The following is a 17,510-nucleotide window of genomic DNA, read 5'->3' as shown; positions in this document are numbered from 1 at the left end:
GAAAAATAAAAAATAAAGATAAGGCATGGTCATTATTACGTTTTGAAAACGTTTGACATCAAGGAAGAATATATTTAGGTACGTATGCTTGACCATAGAATGTCAACAAAAACTTCTATGCAGTCGATCTGCAGCTTCTATGACCTCTTTTAAACCTTTCAACAATAATATCACTGTTCTATAACTGTAGCTACTGTAAGTTTCATAGTTCAAGTACTTTCCTGAGCCAATAAACATAATGTGGGACGAAGCTTTCTCCAGGACGCTAGTAGTCATGTAGTCATTTAGTTGAACTAGAATTTTAAAAGTAATGATAAAGTACTCATAGGCGAACTTATGAAACAATTGTTTACCATTGTTTTAAATATCCTCGACATGACACGATATATCCCCCGACATTTCCTTTTATAGGGCTTGTTGCAACCGATATAGTTTCTAAATATCCTTTACAGGTTTTTGACTATTTTGGGCGATATATCCCTAATATGGCTGATATATCAGCTAATATGTTGACCGATATATCCTTTTATATGGCTTATGACAAAACAATATACCACATTTGGCAATTTTTGGGCGAGATATCATGATTTTCCCATCATACAAAATGACATTTTGGCCTAAAAAATCAGACGAATGTTGCAACATGTGATTTACACTTTTTATTGTTTTACAAGGTTGATTAGTTATCTTAAACATATATTATTTACAATTTGCATGCTTAGATATTATTAAGTTCCTCAAGATCACATTTTAGTGCATTATACTATATATACAAACATCCGTTATGGAGTTCCGATATTTCCCACATATACACGATATTTCCATGATATCCGTAATCTGATATGAATTTCGGCCATCCGACATTTTCCTGTTATCCGATATTTAAAACCTTGTTGTTTATGGATTTGTCCCAGACTTAATCCTAATATTAAACTTCAAATTCAGTGCTAATATTATATATCTCACAGACTCTGTCTAAAACAACAAGACCTCTACTATGAATAGATGTTAACTAGTCAAAAAAACCCACATATAACACTACCAGAAAATGAAATAGTGTAAAGTGTCTGTTTATATTATGTTTTTGGATTTTTCCATTTACAAATGAAAACAAGCATATATAAATGTGTACATGTGAATGCAAGCATGTAACTGCATTTTAATGTACAGTATTGGCCAACTTTGATGTCTGATACACCATGTATGTGTCCACCAATCACATTTATAATTATTTTGCATAGAAGTGAACATCTTTATGAATAAACAAAAGATAGTTAGTCTCAAATATTAACTGGAGTAAATAGCATGTTTTCCACTTAACTTTGAATCTTGATTTTCGCTTTTAGAAACCATAATTTTAGTTACTACCGGCCTTCCAATTGTCAAAGTTCCTGTCTTGTCAAATACTATTGTGTCAACTCCTGCAAATTTCTCTAAGACATTCCCACCACGTAAGAGTAGACCTCTGGTTGCCCCTAACGAGGTTCCAACCTGGCATCAAATTAAGTTGAATGAAATCAAGATAAACAGTAGTAAAGAGGACTTCTCTAGAATAATTTTAGTTAGAAGCTTGATTGATACCAGCACGGCAGTAGGAGTGGCCAGCCCAAGTGCACATGGACATGCAACAACCTGCACTCAAGGATGCCAGTGGAAATAGTCAGCAGAAAAGAAAGGGCAAAAATCTCAAAAATACCAAGGCTGTCAGAAAGAGTGACCCACAAAAGGTGGATTTTTGGGGGGGAATTCTGGAAACCGGTCGAGTCATTAGTGATCTGACTGACCTATGGTAATTGGTAACTGTTTGACGGATAATGTCGAGTGCCAACTTCTTTTCCACCAGGAATTACCTCACCTGGAATTACCTCATTTCCCTGTGAGTGCTCTAAGATTTTTTTGCATTCACATTCCTTTTTCCTTCTTGTTCTAACAAACAATGTATTCATGGAGGAACTGTACTTCATCAATTATAATAGCAATTAACTTTCTCTATCCGAATCAAAAAACAATGTTGGGTTGCATGATCCATTTGTATGATGCAGATTGTGATCCAAAATAAGCAAAAAACAAATATTTATTAACTGTAAATCATTAGTCATTTCTGACATCTAAGGGTTTTCATTTTTAATTAATACAACATCAATAATATTATTGATTTAAGGTCAAAAACTTGCTGAGTGTAAAATAATTAATCAGAATTACTAAATTAACCTGCCTTGACCTGTACAGGAGTATGGCTGGTCATCTGAACTCCATTTGAAGTAAACATTATGTGCAGGAAATTGAAAGTATTTCAGGAGTTACATGTAAAACAGAGATAGAAGAAGCACACCTACTCTTATTGAGTTATACTAGAAATACTGAAATTTCACCAATTATAACCTCCTGCCCTAGATTTATACACCTTATACAGACTGAAAGCATACCCAAGCAAGAAATTAAGAAGTAATAATGAGATAATCTATAATTTGGCGTAGACAAGGCTTCGGAAGTGAAGCAAGACCAAGATTGACACTGAGCTGGAAGATTATCTGCACTGCGCTGCTAGATGTATTAAAATGGCCGTTACGTAAACTACATCCTCTCAAAGAAAGCAAATTGCTTTTATATGAAGCAATATTGCATTGGCTTTGCCGGAGGTGAACATTATTTTTTCGATATATTACAATCAAAATGAAAATTCATGAATTATCCACCTTTTCCATCTTTTACATCAACCCCTGTCTAAACAAGCCCGTGTACCTGCTTGCCTCTCTCCAACAAAAAAAATTAAAATACACATTTTTACCACACCTTAGCAGCATGGGGAGGAGAGAGGGAAAAAAAACAAAGAGGAGATAACAATTGGAAGGGACGAAGGTTGATGTGTATGTGTGTGGTTGGGTGTTTTGGGCACGGATAGAGAGAGTTTTAGATGAGAAATCCAAGTTGCAATCAACTATCAATTAAAAAACTGAACTATCTTTGAGCATTGGAGGCAATTTTAACCTTTACCTACCAGCTTAGTAACTAGAATAGAACTCCAACACAAAATAAAACTTCCAAGCTAAACAACTACTTCTAGAAAACAAGAATAAGATAATCCTCAAATCTTCCAGAATATATAAGAAATATTATTTCTTTAACATCTGATCCGCAATACAGCTATTTGAAAAAAATTATTTAAAATGGTGCTATCCATCAGAGTGCAGCTTAGCATGGTCGACAAGAAATCTAGGTCTCTGTAATGAAGGCCTATTCCTACTTCCTCAACTGTGTAAAGAACGTGGACATTACTATGGAATATTCTTATTCTGAACAAAAATTGGGGCAGAAGAGTTTGTCTACATTGTTCCCAAGTATATATGAGTCACCAACACAGAATCTACCCATGCATCTCTTTGATTCAGCATCCCAGAAATAATAAAGCGTTGTATTATACTTCAGGTGTCTGGAAAAGTACTATGGAGACAATTTTCTCCATTGCAGGCTGATAGCCTATCTGACTGGGATATATAACTGTGTTATTAAGCAAAGTATGAAGAAGGTTATTGAATATATCTGAACCAAAATAACTGCGATCAAGAATAGAATCCAAAGCAGCGATGGTCCCTCTATCATTGAATTTCAACAAAACATAACTGAGAAGCAAGAGGGATAACTCAGTTACTAAGCAAAGCCACTAATTTACACTGAGATCAGTGAGCTAAGAAACCTCCTATTGACAAGCTTATCAAATCCATATTATGAGGATAATTTGACCAGAAAATGATAAAAAAAACACCAGGAAAACGACGAGGCTGCATAAAAATAACTTACCAGAACACTGCAAGAAAGCTGCAACGCCAATGAAATTGGACTTCCTTGAATAGCAGGTGGTACAAGTTGTGAACCAAAAGTATTCCAAAACATGAATGTTGCAGCAGAGATTGCCATGACACCATAAGTAAAATGACCAGCAACCTATTGTCATAAAACACCATGTATACTTCATGGAACCAGTTATGCTAATATAAGGAAGCATCTTAAACAAATAAACTATGTACATGTCCAACTTTAGACTTCAAAGCAGAGACCTATTAAAACCAAAGTTGCACATAATAAACCAGTGAAGACAGATTAACTATGCTTTAATGAGTCTAACTACATATCAGTTCAACTACAACTTATTAATTTCTACTGAAAAGACCTCCACCCACCCCCTCCCTCTATGAAGAGTAACCTTACCCTGCCTTTATGCAGATCAATAATATCTAGATAGAAACTGAACCTCACAGAAGGACAATAAAGAAAGAAATACTAAAGAAAGAGAGTAAGAAACATGAGATATAAATACCTTGTCAGCCAGCCTTTGTACAGGCACTTCCCGTGTCTGTGCTTCTTCCACTAACCGAACTATATCTCCCATAACGGTTTCTCCACCAGGTCTTCTCACTTCTACGGTTAGCGTACCATTTAAGTTGATGCTTCCAGCAGTAACTTCAGTCTGTCAAGAATATTAAAGCATTAGACTGAAAGATCACATACACAAAAGACCAACTCATAGGGTCAGGCTTTCAGCAAATTCTGGAGAAACTTCAAAAAAAGTGAACCATCCAAGGAGATAAAATGGAAGCACAGTAAATACAATGAAAGACATACCCCGGGTAATTTTGTCACTGGCATAGGTTCCCCAGTGAAACTTGACTCATCAACAGTGCTTCGTCCAGCTTTGACAACTCCATCCGCTGGAACACGATCCTAGATGGTTAAGAGGCAGTATAAAAACAAATGAAATAAGGTAAACAACATCAAATATATGGGGTTACTCAAGAGGAATTTATAGTAGGAAGAAACCTATTTCCATGATTAAAAGAGGTGGACAAAGGGCTATATTGTGAAGCATAGAGGCACTGAACAAATAAATTAAGACTCTTCAAAATAAGAACTAACCTTATAACAATTAACGGTTCACTCTACAGATCCTAAGTAGCTTGTAGTCAATCAAAATGGACACAACGTGGAAATTGTTTGCATAATGTTCATCCATGCTTGAAAGGTACAACAATCTAATGGGAAGATAGGAAGCAAGATGCAATTATGGTGAGCAGACCATGTTGGGCTATTTTACCAGGCCCAGGTAAACTATAACTTCACACACAAATGACATCAAAGATTGGGATGGGTTAGGTGACCTGTGGATATGACTTTGTTCTGGTTCAGCCCAGGATTCAGTTTACATGCTGCAGATTGGGTACCCAATCCAACTTTAAGTTGGGTTCCAAACTATGTTCACAATGAGGCCTGACTTTGCAAATGGATCTCCCAAACAAGGAAAATTCCCAGGTTGTCCTTGTCTGGCTGGATTAATACCTGGGAGGGATGAAGTTAAGAAGTGCTCCCACATGTATGGATTCAAAAGTTGTAAAATAGAAGGTCTATCCAAGTGAAAGGATGTTGAGCAAGATGATTTGTGAAAGAAGAAATTTGTAGTCAGTGACAGCAGAGGAATCCGGGTTTTAACTAAGGTCAAAGCAATGGATGGTCAAGCAATGCAGTATGGACATTTTCAAAAAAATGAAATAGCCGAGAAGTGAGGTCCTTGTCTATGTGCTGCAAAGATCAATAAGAAAAGGAGCCAAAGGGGGTGGAAATTCTGACAAAGGAATCAAAAGTTCATTATGATAACAGACTTTCTCTTACTGCAAATGACAGAAAAATTTAAAAGATTGTGCACTGAGCAAAAGACTCAATGATGATATTAAATGACAAGTTTACTCACTCCTGGTAACACGACAATGAAGTCTCCAACTGCGAGACTGCTGCATGGAACTTCAACAAGTGAGGCTGATTCTGTGTCATTATTAACTGCAAGGCGCGCTTTTGCTGGAAGAATATTCAGAAGACCAGTCATGTCACTGCTAGCTTTTAACTTCGCTCTTTGTTCGAGGTTCTTCCCTAACAGGACAAATGCTATTAACATAATTGGTTCTTCAAAGAACATTCTCCATCCCTGCATTAATATTGATCACGAAATATAGGTCCATGTCATAAAGGAAATGCAATTTATATATTTGTGACAATCTAAATTAACGCAAGAATGAAAAGAAAATGTACAATAATCAATTCCTAAAGTGTTTCCTAAATCATTATACTAAGATGACAGACACCGAATGTAGCAAGTATTACTGTAATACAAAAAAGTGATTTAAGAACCTATAATCAATAGAAAATAAATATATTAATAATTAATAAACTGATGATAAAATTGAGTATCTTATATCAGTGATATGTACAGTTGCTTACTATGAAAACGAAATATTCATGGTTTACATAAGGCCATATAACAACCTGCAGAAGCCATCCCATAAAACTATTTTCCCAAACAACCAAATGTCATGCAGCACTAAATCAAAGATGAAAGAAAAAGGTTGACCAATATGGCCCAAAAGGACACAAAAGTCGCAAAACGAAGCAACTCCATGCCACCATAAGTTACCAGAATAACCTTATCCAAAAAATAAATTAGAATAAATAAACTGCTGAATTAGTTCCCAATAAACCATCCAACTATGTCCCTCTCATAGGTTAAAAAGGCCACCTAGAAGAAGTCGATCAATATAGGTGGAGCTTGGAGGACTAAATGAGTAACAGAAGACTAGTTCACCTGAGAACAGGAGTTCTGTTTCAGAAAGTATCCAAGTATGTATGGATAAGAATGAAAGTATAATCTCACACTTTCGATATTGATAACCATTATCATCCCACTTTAAGTCTTTCCTTCAGAAGGGTCCCAGATCACACTACCACTGTAGAGTGAAAGTAAAGAAATCTCTAGAGTAAAAGGTATTATGTGAACTTTTACAGGTCACCAAAACCAGACAATGATGGTTCAAACCAATATCATAAGTTATGGGCTTTGGGTTATCACAGTTCAAAAATATCTCATTTTTAAATCCCGATACCACATTAGCCCTTTCTCTAAGTTACCGGGGGGTTCAAATGGGCTGGAAAATTAACCATTTGTCCATGTTGTTTCAGGTTGCATACAGGTGCTGAGGCACATACTTGTCCCTATGTAACTTAGGTGATCACCATCATACGTTCAAGGAGACAAAAATCTTGATAATACACAAACACATGTAATATTAAGCTAGTCACCATTAAGTGTCTTCAAATAGTAGTCAATCAATAAAATTCAACATAAAGCAACTTTATATACAACGATATACATAGAAAAGACACATGTATACATGTTATTTGGGAAAGTGCTTCCACTCTCTACACATTTCATTCCCAAGTTGATTATTTAAATGTGAGAACCCAGCTACTATTGGATGCAAGGTAATATTCTGCATTCTCAAGTCAACTGGATGCAATCCTACCAACAAGCAACATTCTTAAATCTTTTGGATCCAAACCCACCGTAACATGACCTCCCCAACCCCACCCAACCCCCTAAATTTGTGGTCCAGTCTCCCCTACTTCGCCTCCCCTCCCTTCCCACTCCCCAAACCCTGAATCCCCACCGCTAAACACCCGCAATTTCATTTATTGAGGTACATTTTTCTTTTATTTTTCTACTTTTATTTTAATTTATCTACTTTATTTATTTTAGTATGTCTCATTGGCAACGGCCCCTACATTGCCACTATTTCCCCTAGGCGCCTCGACATGCACCTAGCTTTGGCAGCCTGCTTAATAAATAAAAACCCCATACTCCCATACTGTGTTTACCTTAGTATGAAGTCACATTCTTTTGATATCTTTAATATCAAGTATAAGCACATTTAATTTGCTGAAAATTTGCACACATTAATACATAACTATCTTCCTTCGTTACAAAATTGGACAGAGAAACACATACACATAAGGGGGGAGAGGTGGGCAGGGAAGTCTCAGGATAGGGATGGGGAGGGAAGAGAAGAGACAGAAAATAATAGTTTGTTTTCTTTTAAATAAAATGAGGTAAAGGAGGATGGAAGGAAGCCTCAAACAAGGTATTAAGCTTTTCACTTTTAACCAGTCAATTTGACGGTCGCATGTTAGAACATGTTTAGATAGGCGAAAGCATTTTTCCTAACTAGAGGCAAAACTCTATTATGGTAGCACATGCTTCCTAATAAGGTAGCACATGCAAACCCCTGAAGTAACAATTCTTATCATGTTTGAAATATACTTGGTCCCCTAAGCAAAGAAAAAAATCAATTAGTTAGAGTGGGAATGTGATGGAGTCAGGACTTCAAGACCTATTCAGAGGGTCTCGGAGAAAGCCTATTTGATTTATTTTTAGCTAAATCATGTTTTTTTTTTGCTTTGTGGAGTCATCTTTCACAATAGTTGAATCTATTTGTATTAGCTTTGTTAATTGGGCTTGAATCTCTTTGAATCCTATTTGTACTTGGAATCCTATTTGTACTTGGACCTCTTGGAGTCTACAACTAGTTTTGTATTTTTCATATTTGAGATTAGAGAGCGATGATATTTTTAATGAGTGAATGTGATTTATCATTGTCTGAGACCTATGAAGCACCGACACGCGAAACTGGGCCCCGAGTCCGTGTCCGATGCGGACACATGTTCGACACGTGTCGGACAAGCGGTCAACACCACCGACGCAGGTCAACGCTTCGACACGCCCCCAACTCATTCCCGACACGGCTGAGATTCGCGAACAAAAAAGAAAAACCCGAAACCCAAACCCTAATTTCTTCAGTTACCAGGGTCCCGATGCCACCAGCCACAATCCCTTCATCTCTCTCAAGATTGGCTCTAGGGATCAGCATCCGCTCGATGCCGTGGATGACGCTGCCGGGCCTGACGACGTCGTCGGGGCGGATGACAACAGCAAGGCCTACCTTAGAACAATGCTGACGTGGCGGAGACGAAGAAGATGGCCGCAGCGATGAGGATAGCTTTAGCGCTGCCATAGATCAGGGAATCCATAGAGCCGGTGGTGAGCTTCAGATCTTTGCTTCTCTTTTTCGATTTATTTTGCTTTTTCTTTTTTTTTTTCTTCGCCTGGGTTTTTTCAAGTGGGAGAGCGGACTTGAAAGTGGGGATAAAATGGAGCTTTGTATATTTTGGTGGACTTTGTGTTTTATGAACAAGTGGGCTTTGCGTTGGGACTTTAGTACTCTTTGAGGACAGATGAAGGTGGACACGTGCAAGATCTGGATGCTTTGAGTTGGATTTTTATAGATTTGTGTAATGTGTGATTAATAAAGGTTGATGAGCTGGAACCAGCGAGGTTGAGACAAGTACCCAGTGTCAGGTTGGATTTTTGTAGATTTGTGTAATGTGTAATTAATAAAGGTTGAAGTTTTGCTCAGGAACTCTGGGGCTATTACTGTGCGTCGGTTTTCGTATATATGGGAAGTTGTGCGGTTCCTCTAATTTATTTTGGAGGTATTGGAAAAGTTCTAATTGGTAATCAATTTTGCGTGGACCTAATTTATAATATCCACTTTACATAACAAAAATATGAAAATGTAATAGGAATTTAATTCAATATTGATCTATATATAATAATATTATTATTTAAAAAATCTAGCCGTGTCGCCATATCCTATTTTTTTGGGTTTTGTTGTGTCCGTGTCCGTGTCGTGTCCGTGTCGCCGTGTCCGTGCTTCATAGTCTGAGACCACATCCTAGTGCAAAGCCCAGCCATGAGTGCACATGTTTTTTGATTGTCGGAGATCAAATCCTAACCAAAATCCTGTGGCCATACCCTCTCTTCTCTTTCTGCCGCCAAGCTTCCCGAAGCAACTCATCTCAAAGCAACTGACCAAAACCAAGCCTTAATTGTCAATAGTCCATTGAATTCCAAAATCATAATAAAAACCAATAACACCCTCTTCTATCTCCAACACCACCCACGCAGTTGGCTAAGACTTCAAAACAACCCTCATTAACAGCCCTTGAACCCCAATCTCTGATCTAACTAACCACTGTCCAAATTCCATGAAACTTGCACCATAAATCCAGCTCTGGAGCAAGTTAATCCCTCATCACCCCAAGACAAAACAGGCAACCATTCATCTCCTAGAACTAGAGGACACCACTCCACAGCCTTCAATGACTTCCAGCCCCTGCCCAACCGAAACAAAAAGCGACTGAACAGCCCCTGAACTCTTCGAAACAGCCATCAAAACTAGTCGAACCAAAGATCCAGCCATCCAACATCATGATTCAGTCCAAAACCTTCCTGATCCAACAGAACTCCATTGACTGCATTAAAAGAAGCTTTCAATCTAATGGTTTGTATGGCTTGAGGAAACAGGCAGTAAGTCTTGCCCTGACTTATAAACTTCACTAATCTCTGAAACTGGTTACTGAATTTTGAAGTAGTTATTTCTTTCTGCATAGTTTTATGCTTGATCATTAGTTGCTGGCAATTCCCTACGTGTCTTGCATGTTTTAGCATCACAGCATGTAGATTGCATATTATTTCCTAGATCATCTTTAGAACCTTATCTAGAGCATTTATACAGTTTAGGGATCTTAGGAGTTATCTAGTTAGTTTGATTGCATTATCATGCTTGTCTGATTGCATTTAGTACTTTGGACCTTATATTCTTATTCCAACGTCCTGCATCAGTATGTCTCCTTGAGTTAGAGAGGACATACAGAATAGGCAATAATAATAGTACTATCGTTAGCTATAAGTAGCATTAGTCTTATAAGTCGCATCTTTTGCAGTCACCTGAGAAGGTTGCATCTAAAGATCCCTGACATGTCTTTGGGATAAAAGATACTAGATTTGTCGCATGTTTGCACACTATCAACTGACTTTGTTTTGTGTAACATTATTTTCAGCATGGTTCTTTACCATACAACATTATATTTACGGCGGTAAATCTTATTTACATAGAACTATTTGCTATTCTAAGTTAACTTTCCCATAAGCTTCATCCATATATCACTGTGAAGAAAGGCATGACAGTTTTTCTAATTTACAGCTTTTGTATCTAAAAGTTTCAATCTGGTCACAATAGTAATATCAGTGGCGTGCATACAATTCTTCCTATTAGCATTCCACAAGGACCAAAGATATAATCAGCAGTATCCACCCAGAGTGCAGGTATTTAACAACATAAGGAATATATGTATTTCAGAAGTAAGGAATGACATATACCAGTTCGGGAATGAAAGCCAACGTGAGAAATATATGTATTTCAGAAGTAAGAAATGACATATACCAGTTTGGGAATGAAAGCTGCTATGGAGCTGACAGCAAAGGATGATATAGCACCTAAGCCAACTAAGGTATTCATGTTTGGCGAACCCTTGAACAAACTTTTTAATCCATCAATAATGAGTTTGCGCCCTGGTCCGATGAACGCAAATATAGAGAGTGATAAATGAAATCCTGTAGAATGGAGAGCATGGATCCATGGTGGGACATTTGCTCCGAAAAAATGAGAAGCATGTCCCAGCAGGCAGACTGCACATAATGCCCATGACACAGCAAGTTCTCTACCTGGAGGGTGCACAAAAGCTAATTTTATCAGATTAGATCGGAATAAAGAACCATTCATAATGAACCAAAGCAACTAAAATTCAGAAGTATTCGACAAGGAGTACATTCTTGATTAATCCAAAGTATAGAACAAAAACTATCCACTAGATGAGTTTCACTAGGAAAATAATTATGGTTCTCAAATTCGACCAGCTACTCAGTCAATTTGCTGGGAGACAACCCTGACAACAAGAAGTCAAGCTAGGCTCAGCGTAAAATCAACTAGAAGAAGACGCTCATTTTTTGGATGGTAGCACAAAGCCAAGTTTATATGGTTTTGTTTGAACACTGCAAAAATTGAGCTGACATAATAAACAAGAGAATAAAGGACAAAGAGAGAGCATAATTACAAAGATCATCATCTTCAATTGTGCCCATACTTTCCCAAATATGGTCCATCTACACCAAAGTAAATCATTTTGGGTCTATGAAAACACTGATGTCCTTAAGTAAGAACCAATCATATAGTCTTGCAAATGGGCATATATGATATGAACCAATGTATGCTCTGAGTTCATCTATCTCATTTTCACAAGATGTAATTATATTGTAAAACTTCTTTAAAGTGATGAGACATCTCAAGATCATATTAGAAATAATGGGATAGAACTTGTACTTCAATGTCATCATATTTTTCGTGAACCATTTTCTGACGTCGCAAAATTTACATTTGCTTTAGCAGTTTTACCACAAAACAATAATACTAAATTTACCTAGAACAGAAATAAATGCATGAACTTATAATATAAATGTAATTCAAAGCAAACTAATTGATTACTGATTCTAACCAGAATCCAATAAATGCATGAGATGATAACACAATTGTAGCTCAAAAAAGAACTGATTTATTGCAGATCATACTAAAAATATGTTTGGCTATCATTATTTCTGTTCTTGCTCATGTTCTTGCTCATGTTCTTGCAAAGAATTCCATATTTCTCTTATTATGCGAACTCAATGATAAAGTGGGTAACCAACCTCGTGCTGCCAGCAAATGACACTAAAATTAACAAGCAGCAAAGCAACGATTACTGGTTTTGTAATCAAACAGAATACAACCCATACGCAAGATATTGGTTCAATGATCATACAAGAAAAATCCAAGAAACATACCACTTTCATTCAAGCGCTGGAGCTTTTCATCAGTCTTCCTTTCAAAAACTTCATACAAGCTTTTTCTTGCAGAATCTAAAAGCAACCAACACTTATTAGGACCCATATGAGATAAGACAACATTGTATTAGCATAATGTACAAATTGTTCTCATTTAATAACAAATTACAATGGTCAGTATTTCGTATGCCAGTGACTGGCGACTGCAAGCATGAGGCCAAAAACTTGTATATTAATATAGGATTATAAAATGAACCTTGATTATAGTATAATGTATCAATTGTCAAACTTATAACAGTATGTGTGTATTACTTTATTATTCTATGCTTCAAGTTACTGTACAAACATCCAATGGACTGCAGTGCTCAAGCATGTCAGGCTGTATGACAGTATGTGTGTATTACTTCATTATTGAAGGCAAAATGAATACGTGGATTTCCACAGCAAACCACATTTTTCTTGAGCAAATGATTGGATAATGGCAAACTGAAATAATTCACCACGTCAAAGCAAGACCAAACTGAGGAAATCTGTGTGATTTAAGTGAATATATTCAGCTAATCAAATTATTGTCATATTGCTCAGAAATCCAGACTAAATGGAAGTGATTTCTTAACAAGTCACACCTAAGGAAACTAAAGCAACAAACTTCACCTGATGCTTCAAGTTGAATTTAAAATTCTTTTTCCATCATTGGCTCCTTTAATAAAATAAAATAATCATAAAAATATCCAAACCATTCAATTCTACTTCCAGCAAATTTTTCTAAAATAACTTCATTTCAAAATCAAACTACGTCTACGTGCTTGATTTATCTCACATGAATTTCTGAAACCTTTCTTTTCTTATCTTTTCATCACTCTATATCCTTGTGCCTCTCGTACAATTCATGGAACTACTCTTTTCGTTTGACATTTCTTCTCTATCTGCACACTTCTGATTCCTGCTATTACCTATTTTACTAAACTGAGTCAATGATGTTGTCTCAAGTGACAATATCTTATGGCCCTCGGATTAAGGAATTGGCATATAAATCAAGGAGAAGATCAGCAGTTTAAAGATCATAAATATTCCCATTTCAAGACACTTTTGTTGATGACTGTTTGAAAATTTGCTGGTCCTTCAAGGTTAAAGAAGGCTTTTTGAGTTAACATGTTCCATTCCTGTTTGGCACTGTGAACAACCTCAGATCACATTCAACATTTCATCATATAAAAATAAGGAGAATTGCACAGCATATATGACACAGAAACTTCCCGCATAGGCAAACAGTGTCACTGCATCCCTCAAGCCTCACATAACAAATCCATTTATATCAAGGTGTAACTCCGATATGGCAGTGTTGTACGGGACTAATTAACCCTATGATCAACAACTGACAGGTGAAATTTAATGGGTAAAATGCCTAGTCAGGATAACAGCCTATTTCACCTTGATCGTAAATTGGACAAGGTCCCCTCCCTCCCTCCCTCTTTTTTTTTGTTCTGTTACCTCTCATTTCCTCAATCCTGTATCTAAGGCACATATAAAATCAATGTAGAGCTGATTTGAGCAACTGACGGTTTTCTAGGACAAAGCTACGATACCCTTAACCCCTTAACCTCCATTTGATATGCAAGTCAATTTCTTGATCAAAGGGCATAGCAATCAGGATCCATATACTAAATAGTCCAGAAACTATATCAATATTAAGTTGGACGATGTTTGAGTGGCCACTAGCCAAAGACCCTCAAGCACAGCCCGAAGGTTTATCAAATTTAGTTATTGACATTGTCATGGATCTCGTAAATGTAAGATTATACAATAAGCCCTTTGAAGCAGAAAATTCAGCTCTTCCTGGCCGAACATGGGATAAGAAAACAGAACATTATTAGATTTGTAGTTGTTCCAGCTCAAGAAAAGTTAAAAGGGTAGTTCAAAATTAACAAAAGGTCATACGGTATCAGAGATCTTAGATGACTGTTTAAATATTTCTTTTATTCTTTACATATTTATCTATATTATTACATACTAAAATAAATGGCTAGCTCCTAGCCACTTAAAGTTCTATATATTTTTAATTAACAAGTAACTTCATGCATGAGGAAACAGTGGTGGAACATTACGTTACCTTTTTTATCAATTACAAACTAAGACATCTATCTTGACACCTTGATATATCTATATGCAATTGTTTTCACATAAACCATCTCTCTTAGTATGTAAATATTTCCTACTTCTAATAGTAAATCTCCACATATAATATGAAGTGCCTTCTTTTTTCTCTATTTTACGTATACAGCACTATTGTCATATTTTGTCCTGCACATCGCACAGGTGAAAACTAGTTCTTATTATAAAATAACTTCTACTAGTTGCATAAATGTGACAAGTGGTAGCTATTTGTGCATGCAACTTTTTATATTCTCTTCTATTAAGTTACTTTTTCCTATTAATAAAAAATTGTTGTTTTCCAATATAATTATCAACATATTTGGTAATTAAACTTGTTTTCATGAAGAGCTCGTGATTATTTATCAAAATGTGTACAGAAACATTTTAAAACTAAGGGCTTGTTTGGATTGAAGGGAAGTTAGGGGAATCATTCACTTCCATTCACCTTGTTTGGGAACACTTAGGAGGTGAAGTTAATTCACCCTAGTTCCCCTTGGTTCACTCCCTAATAGTATAAAATTTGTTACCCCCCAAATTGGGGTGTAACCAAGGGTAAGGGAACTCCCTTCCCTTCCCTTCCCTTCCCTTCTCTCAGTTTCCCTTAACTTCCCTTCACCCCCTACAAATCCAAACAGGCTATAAGTTCTGTGTATCTCAAAGGTAACAACTAGTGGTCTTAACCGCTGAGTTAGAGACCAATTGTTGTGTGAATTTAACAGCACTCTTGAAGAGCCAACTCTCTGTTCAGCTATTCTTTCCTCATATTTAATTCCACTTTTAGATGAGGTGGGAGTAAGGTTGCTGACCCGCTAACTCAACCCAAGTCTTAATCAAATAATTGGGCTTTGATGGTTATTTCATAGCCATTAAAGATTTAAAGTTATTGTATTAGCTTGGATATTGAACCTCCATTTAAAAGCTTCTCGGATGTAGTCGGTATTGACCATGATAACCCAATGGTAACCTTTAAGAAAATGCTTCTCTCTAAAGAGTTAAGATTCCGAGATACCAATGTATGAGAGTTGAGTAACAACAAAGTTTTAATACCTAAACATTTTAGATAACATTTCTAATAGTTTTTATGAAACTAGGACAACTATTTTGCATTTTTGATACCATCTGTTACTTTCGAATTGTAGCTTTCAAATCTTTTTGTTTTGAGAAGCTAGTCTATCAGATGCAAATTTAGTGGTACTAAAGTTATTTTCTTTGATTACCATATCCATACAATGAACTGATATAATAAGACAAGTCTATTATTCACAAGCCTTTTTTACTTGTAAATTTTAGGTTAGTTTTCGTTCTACGTACTAATATAAGTTACAGAGAATTTAAACATCTCAAATAGTTTTTAAAATCCAAGCCGAATACAAATACAGTAGATCGAGATAGGATATGCTTAATGCATAGAATAACTAAGCATTGTTAATTAACTTTACCTAAACCTTTAAGGCTTATCAGATTGGAATACCAATACAACACTCATTAGAACCAAACACACCCATTGTAGATATTAACTGATAATTTGTGGATGTGGGAAGGTGCACAGTAACTTTGTGGGTCGACGTTGGTGGTGTTGCTGAGAGTGTAAGTATTTGTTGACTGTGTGTCATGTGGAGAGGGGGTCGCAAAGAATGCACTCACTTATACCAATTCTTAGATGCAAAGTTTCTGCAACTGATTATAGAATGTTTTAGGACATTTCGTGCCAATAAAAACTACTTGCGCTATCAAATTACTGGACACTTTGAATTTATTTTATCAATTAATCGTATTTACTTCACAAAATTATGTAAAGTTAATTATCTATGCAAATTCCAGGTTAGCCTTCAAAGTTTAAGTCCACGAATTTAGAGAAATATTATTAGATATCCTAAATAGGAAGACCATAACCTATTTCAACTCACTTGCACAGTAAGTAAAGAATAAACATGAATACTGTCAAATCAATCATGGTCCTTTCATTCATGTAGTATAGGAAGAATTATAGTACATCAGGAGCCCGTAGAGAAGATTCCCCATAGACAACAATTTGCTAGCAAAAGAGAATAAATGAAGTTTCCATGAGTCTAGAAAAGTAAAGCTTCCTTTTGCATTTCAACCAACATCATGTCCTCACCTACCAATTCTAAATGTTTCTGGTCATGAGCTAAAAAGAGATTAGCTAAAGCTGCTGCAAAATTCACCGTGAACTCTTCACCACATAGAATGGCAGCAGAAGCTATAGGGTTTTATGCATCACCTTTTTAAAGCTTTCCAGTATTTCACTAAATAATTATTTCTCAATACAAAGTGAAAATAAAGATCTTGCAAGATTTTATGGTATTAAATTTCAGTCTAATACTAAGTTACCCCACCTTATCTAGGCTCCCTTACCCATGTTTGATGCTTACCATACCTGTGTCCAGAGCTCTTTGGACACTCCTTGAATATGTGCATATATTTATTCAGATGTGTACTAGATTATACAATACATGTTCTAGTTTAAAATGGTCGCTCATACAATTCTATATTACACTTAACATCTATTTCTTGAAACTCGTTGGACATGGCTTGGGTTTTTTTTAGCCCATTCTCAGTTCAGAAGTATGATTCCAAAGGACTGTTTAGTTATCTAATTCAAAGAGAAATATTCTTCCAATTTATGAGCTACATAAGAAAAGAAACATAAAATATTATAGAGGTAGTAATTCCCATAACATGTGAATGAAAAAACAATTTTGAGCTCATATCATTTTTTTAGCAGAACGGTGAGTATCTACCC

The 17,510-nt window shown here is 36.2% G+C and overlaps 1 protein-coding gene across 2 annotated transcripts in view; it reads right to left on the bottom strand.

Annotated features, from left to right (window-relative positions):
- The window catches only part of LOC109820585 (copper-transporting ATPase PAA1, chloroplastic), a 37,121-nt gene that overhangs the window by 9,228 nt on the left and 10,383 nt on the right, over positions 1-17,510 (bottom strand). For both annotated transcript variants that reach the window (XM_020386741.1, XM_020386742.1), the window contains 8 exons: positions 12,593-12,667; positions 11,160-11,440; positions 5,741-5,971; positions 4,621-4,719; positions 4,316-4,465; positions 3,799-3,942; positions 1,582-1,632; positions 1,322-1,491 (listed from right to left, as the gene is read on the bottom strand). In XM_020386741.1, coding sequence (XP_020242330.1) covers positions 1,322-1,491; positions 1,582-1,632; positions 3,799-3,942; positions 4,316-4,465; positions 4,621-4,719; positions 5,741-5,971; positions 11,160-11,440; positions 12,593-12,667 — 1,201 coding nt within the window. The remainder of the gene's footprint in view (positions 1-1,321; positions 1,492-1,581; positions 1,633-3,798; positions 3,943-4,315; positions 4,466-4,620; positions 4,720-5,740; positions 5,972-11,159; positions 11,441-12,592; positions 12,668-17,510) is intronic.

The sequence above is a fragment of the Asparagus officinalis genome, chromosome 8 (genome assembly GCF_001876935.1).
Source record: "Asparagus officinalis chromosome 8, Aspof.V1, whole genome shotgun sequence".
Classification (NCBI taxonomy): Eukaryota; Viridiplantae; Streptophyta; class Magnoliopsida; order Asparagales; family Asparagaceae; genus Asparagus; species Asparagus officinalis.
This window is presented reverse-complemented; position numbering and strand designations above follow the sequence as displayed.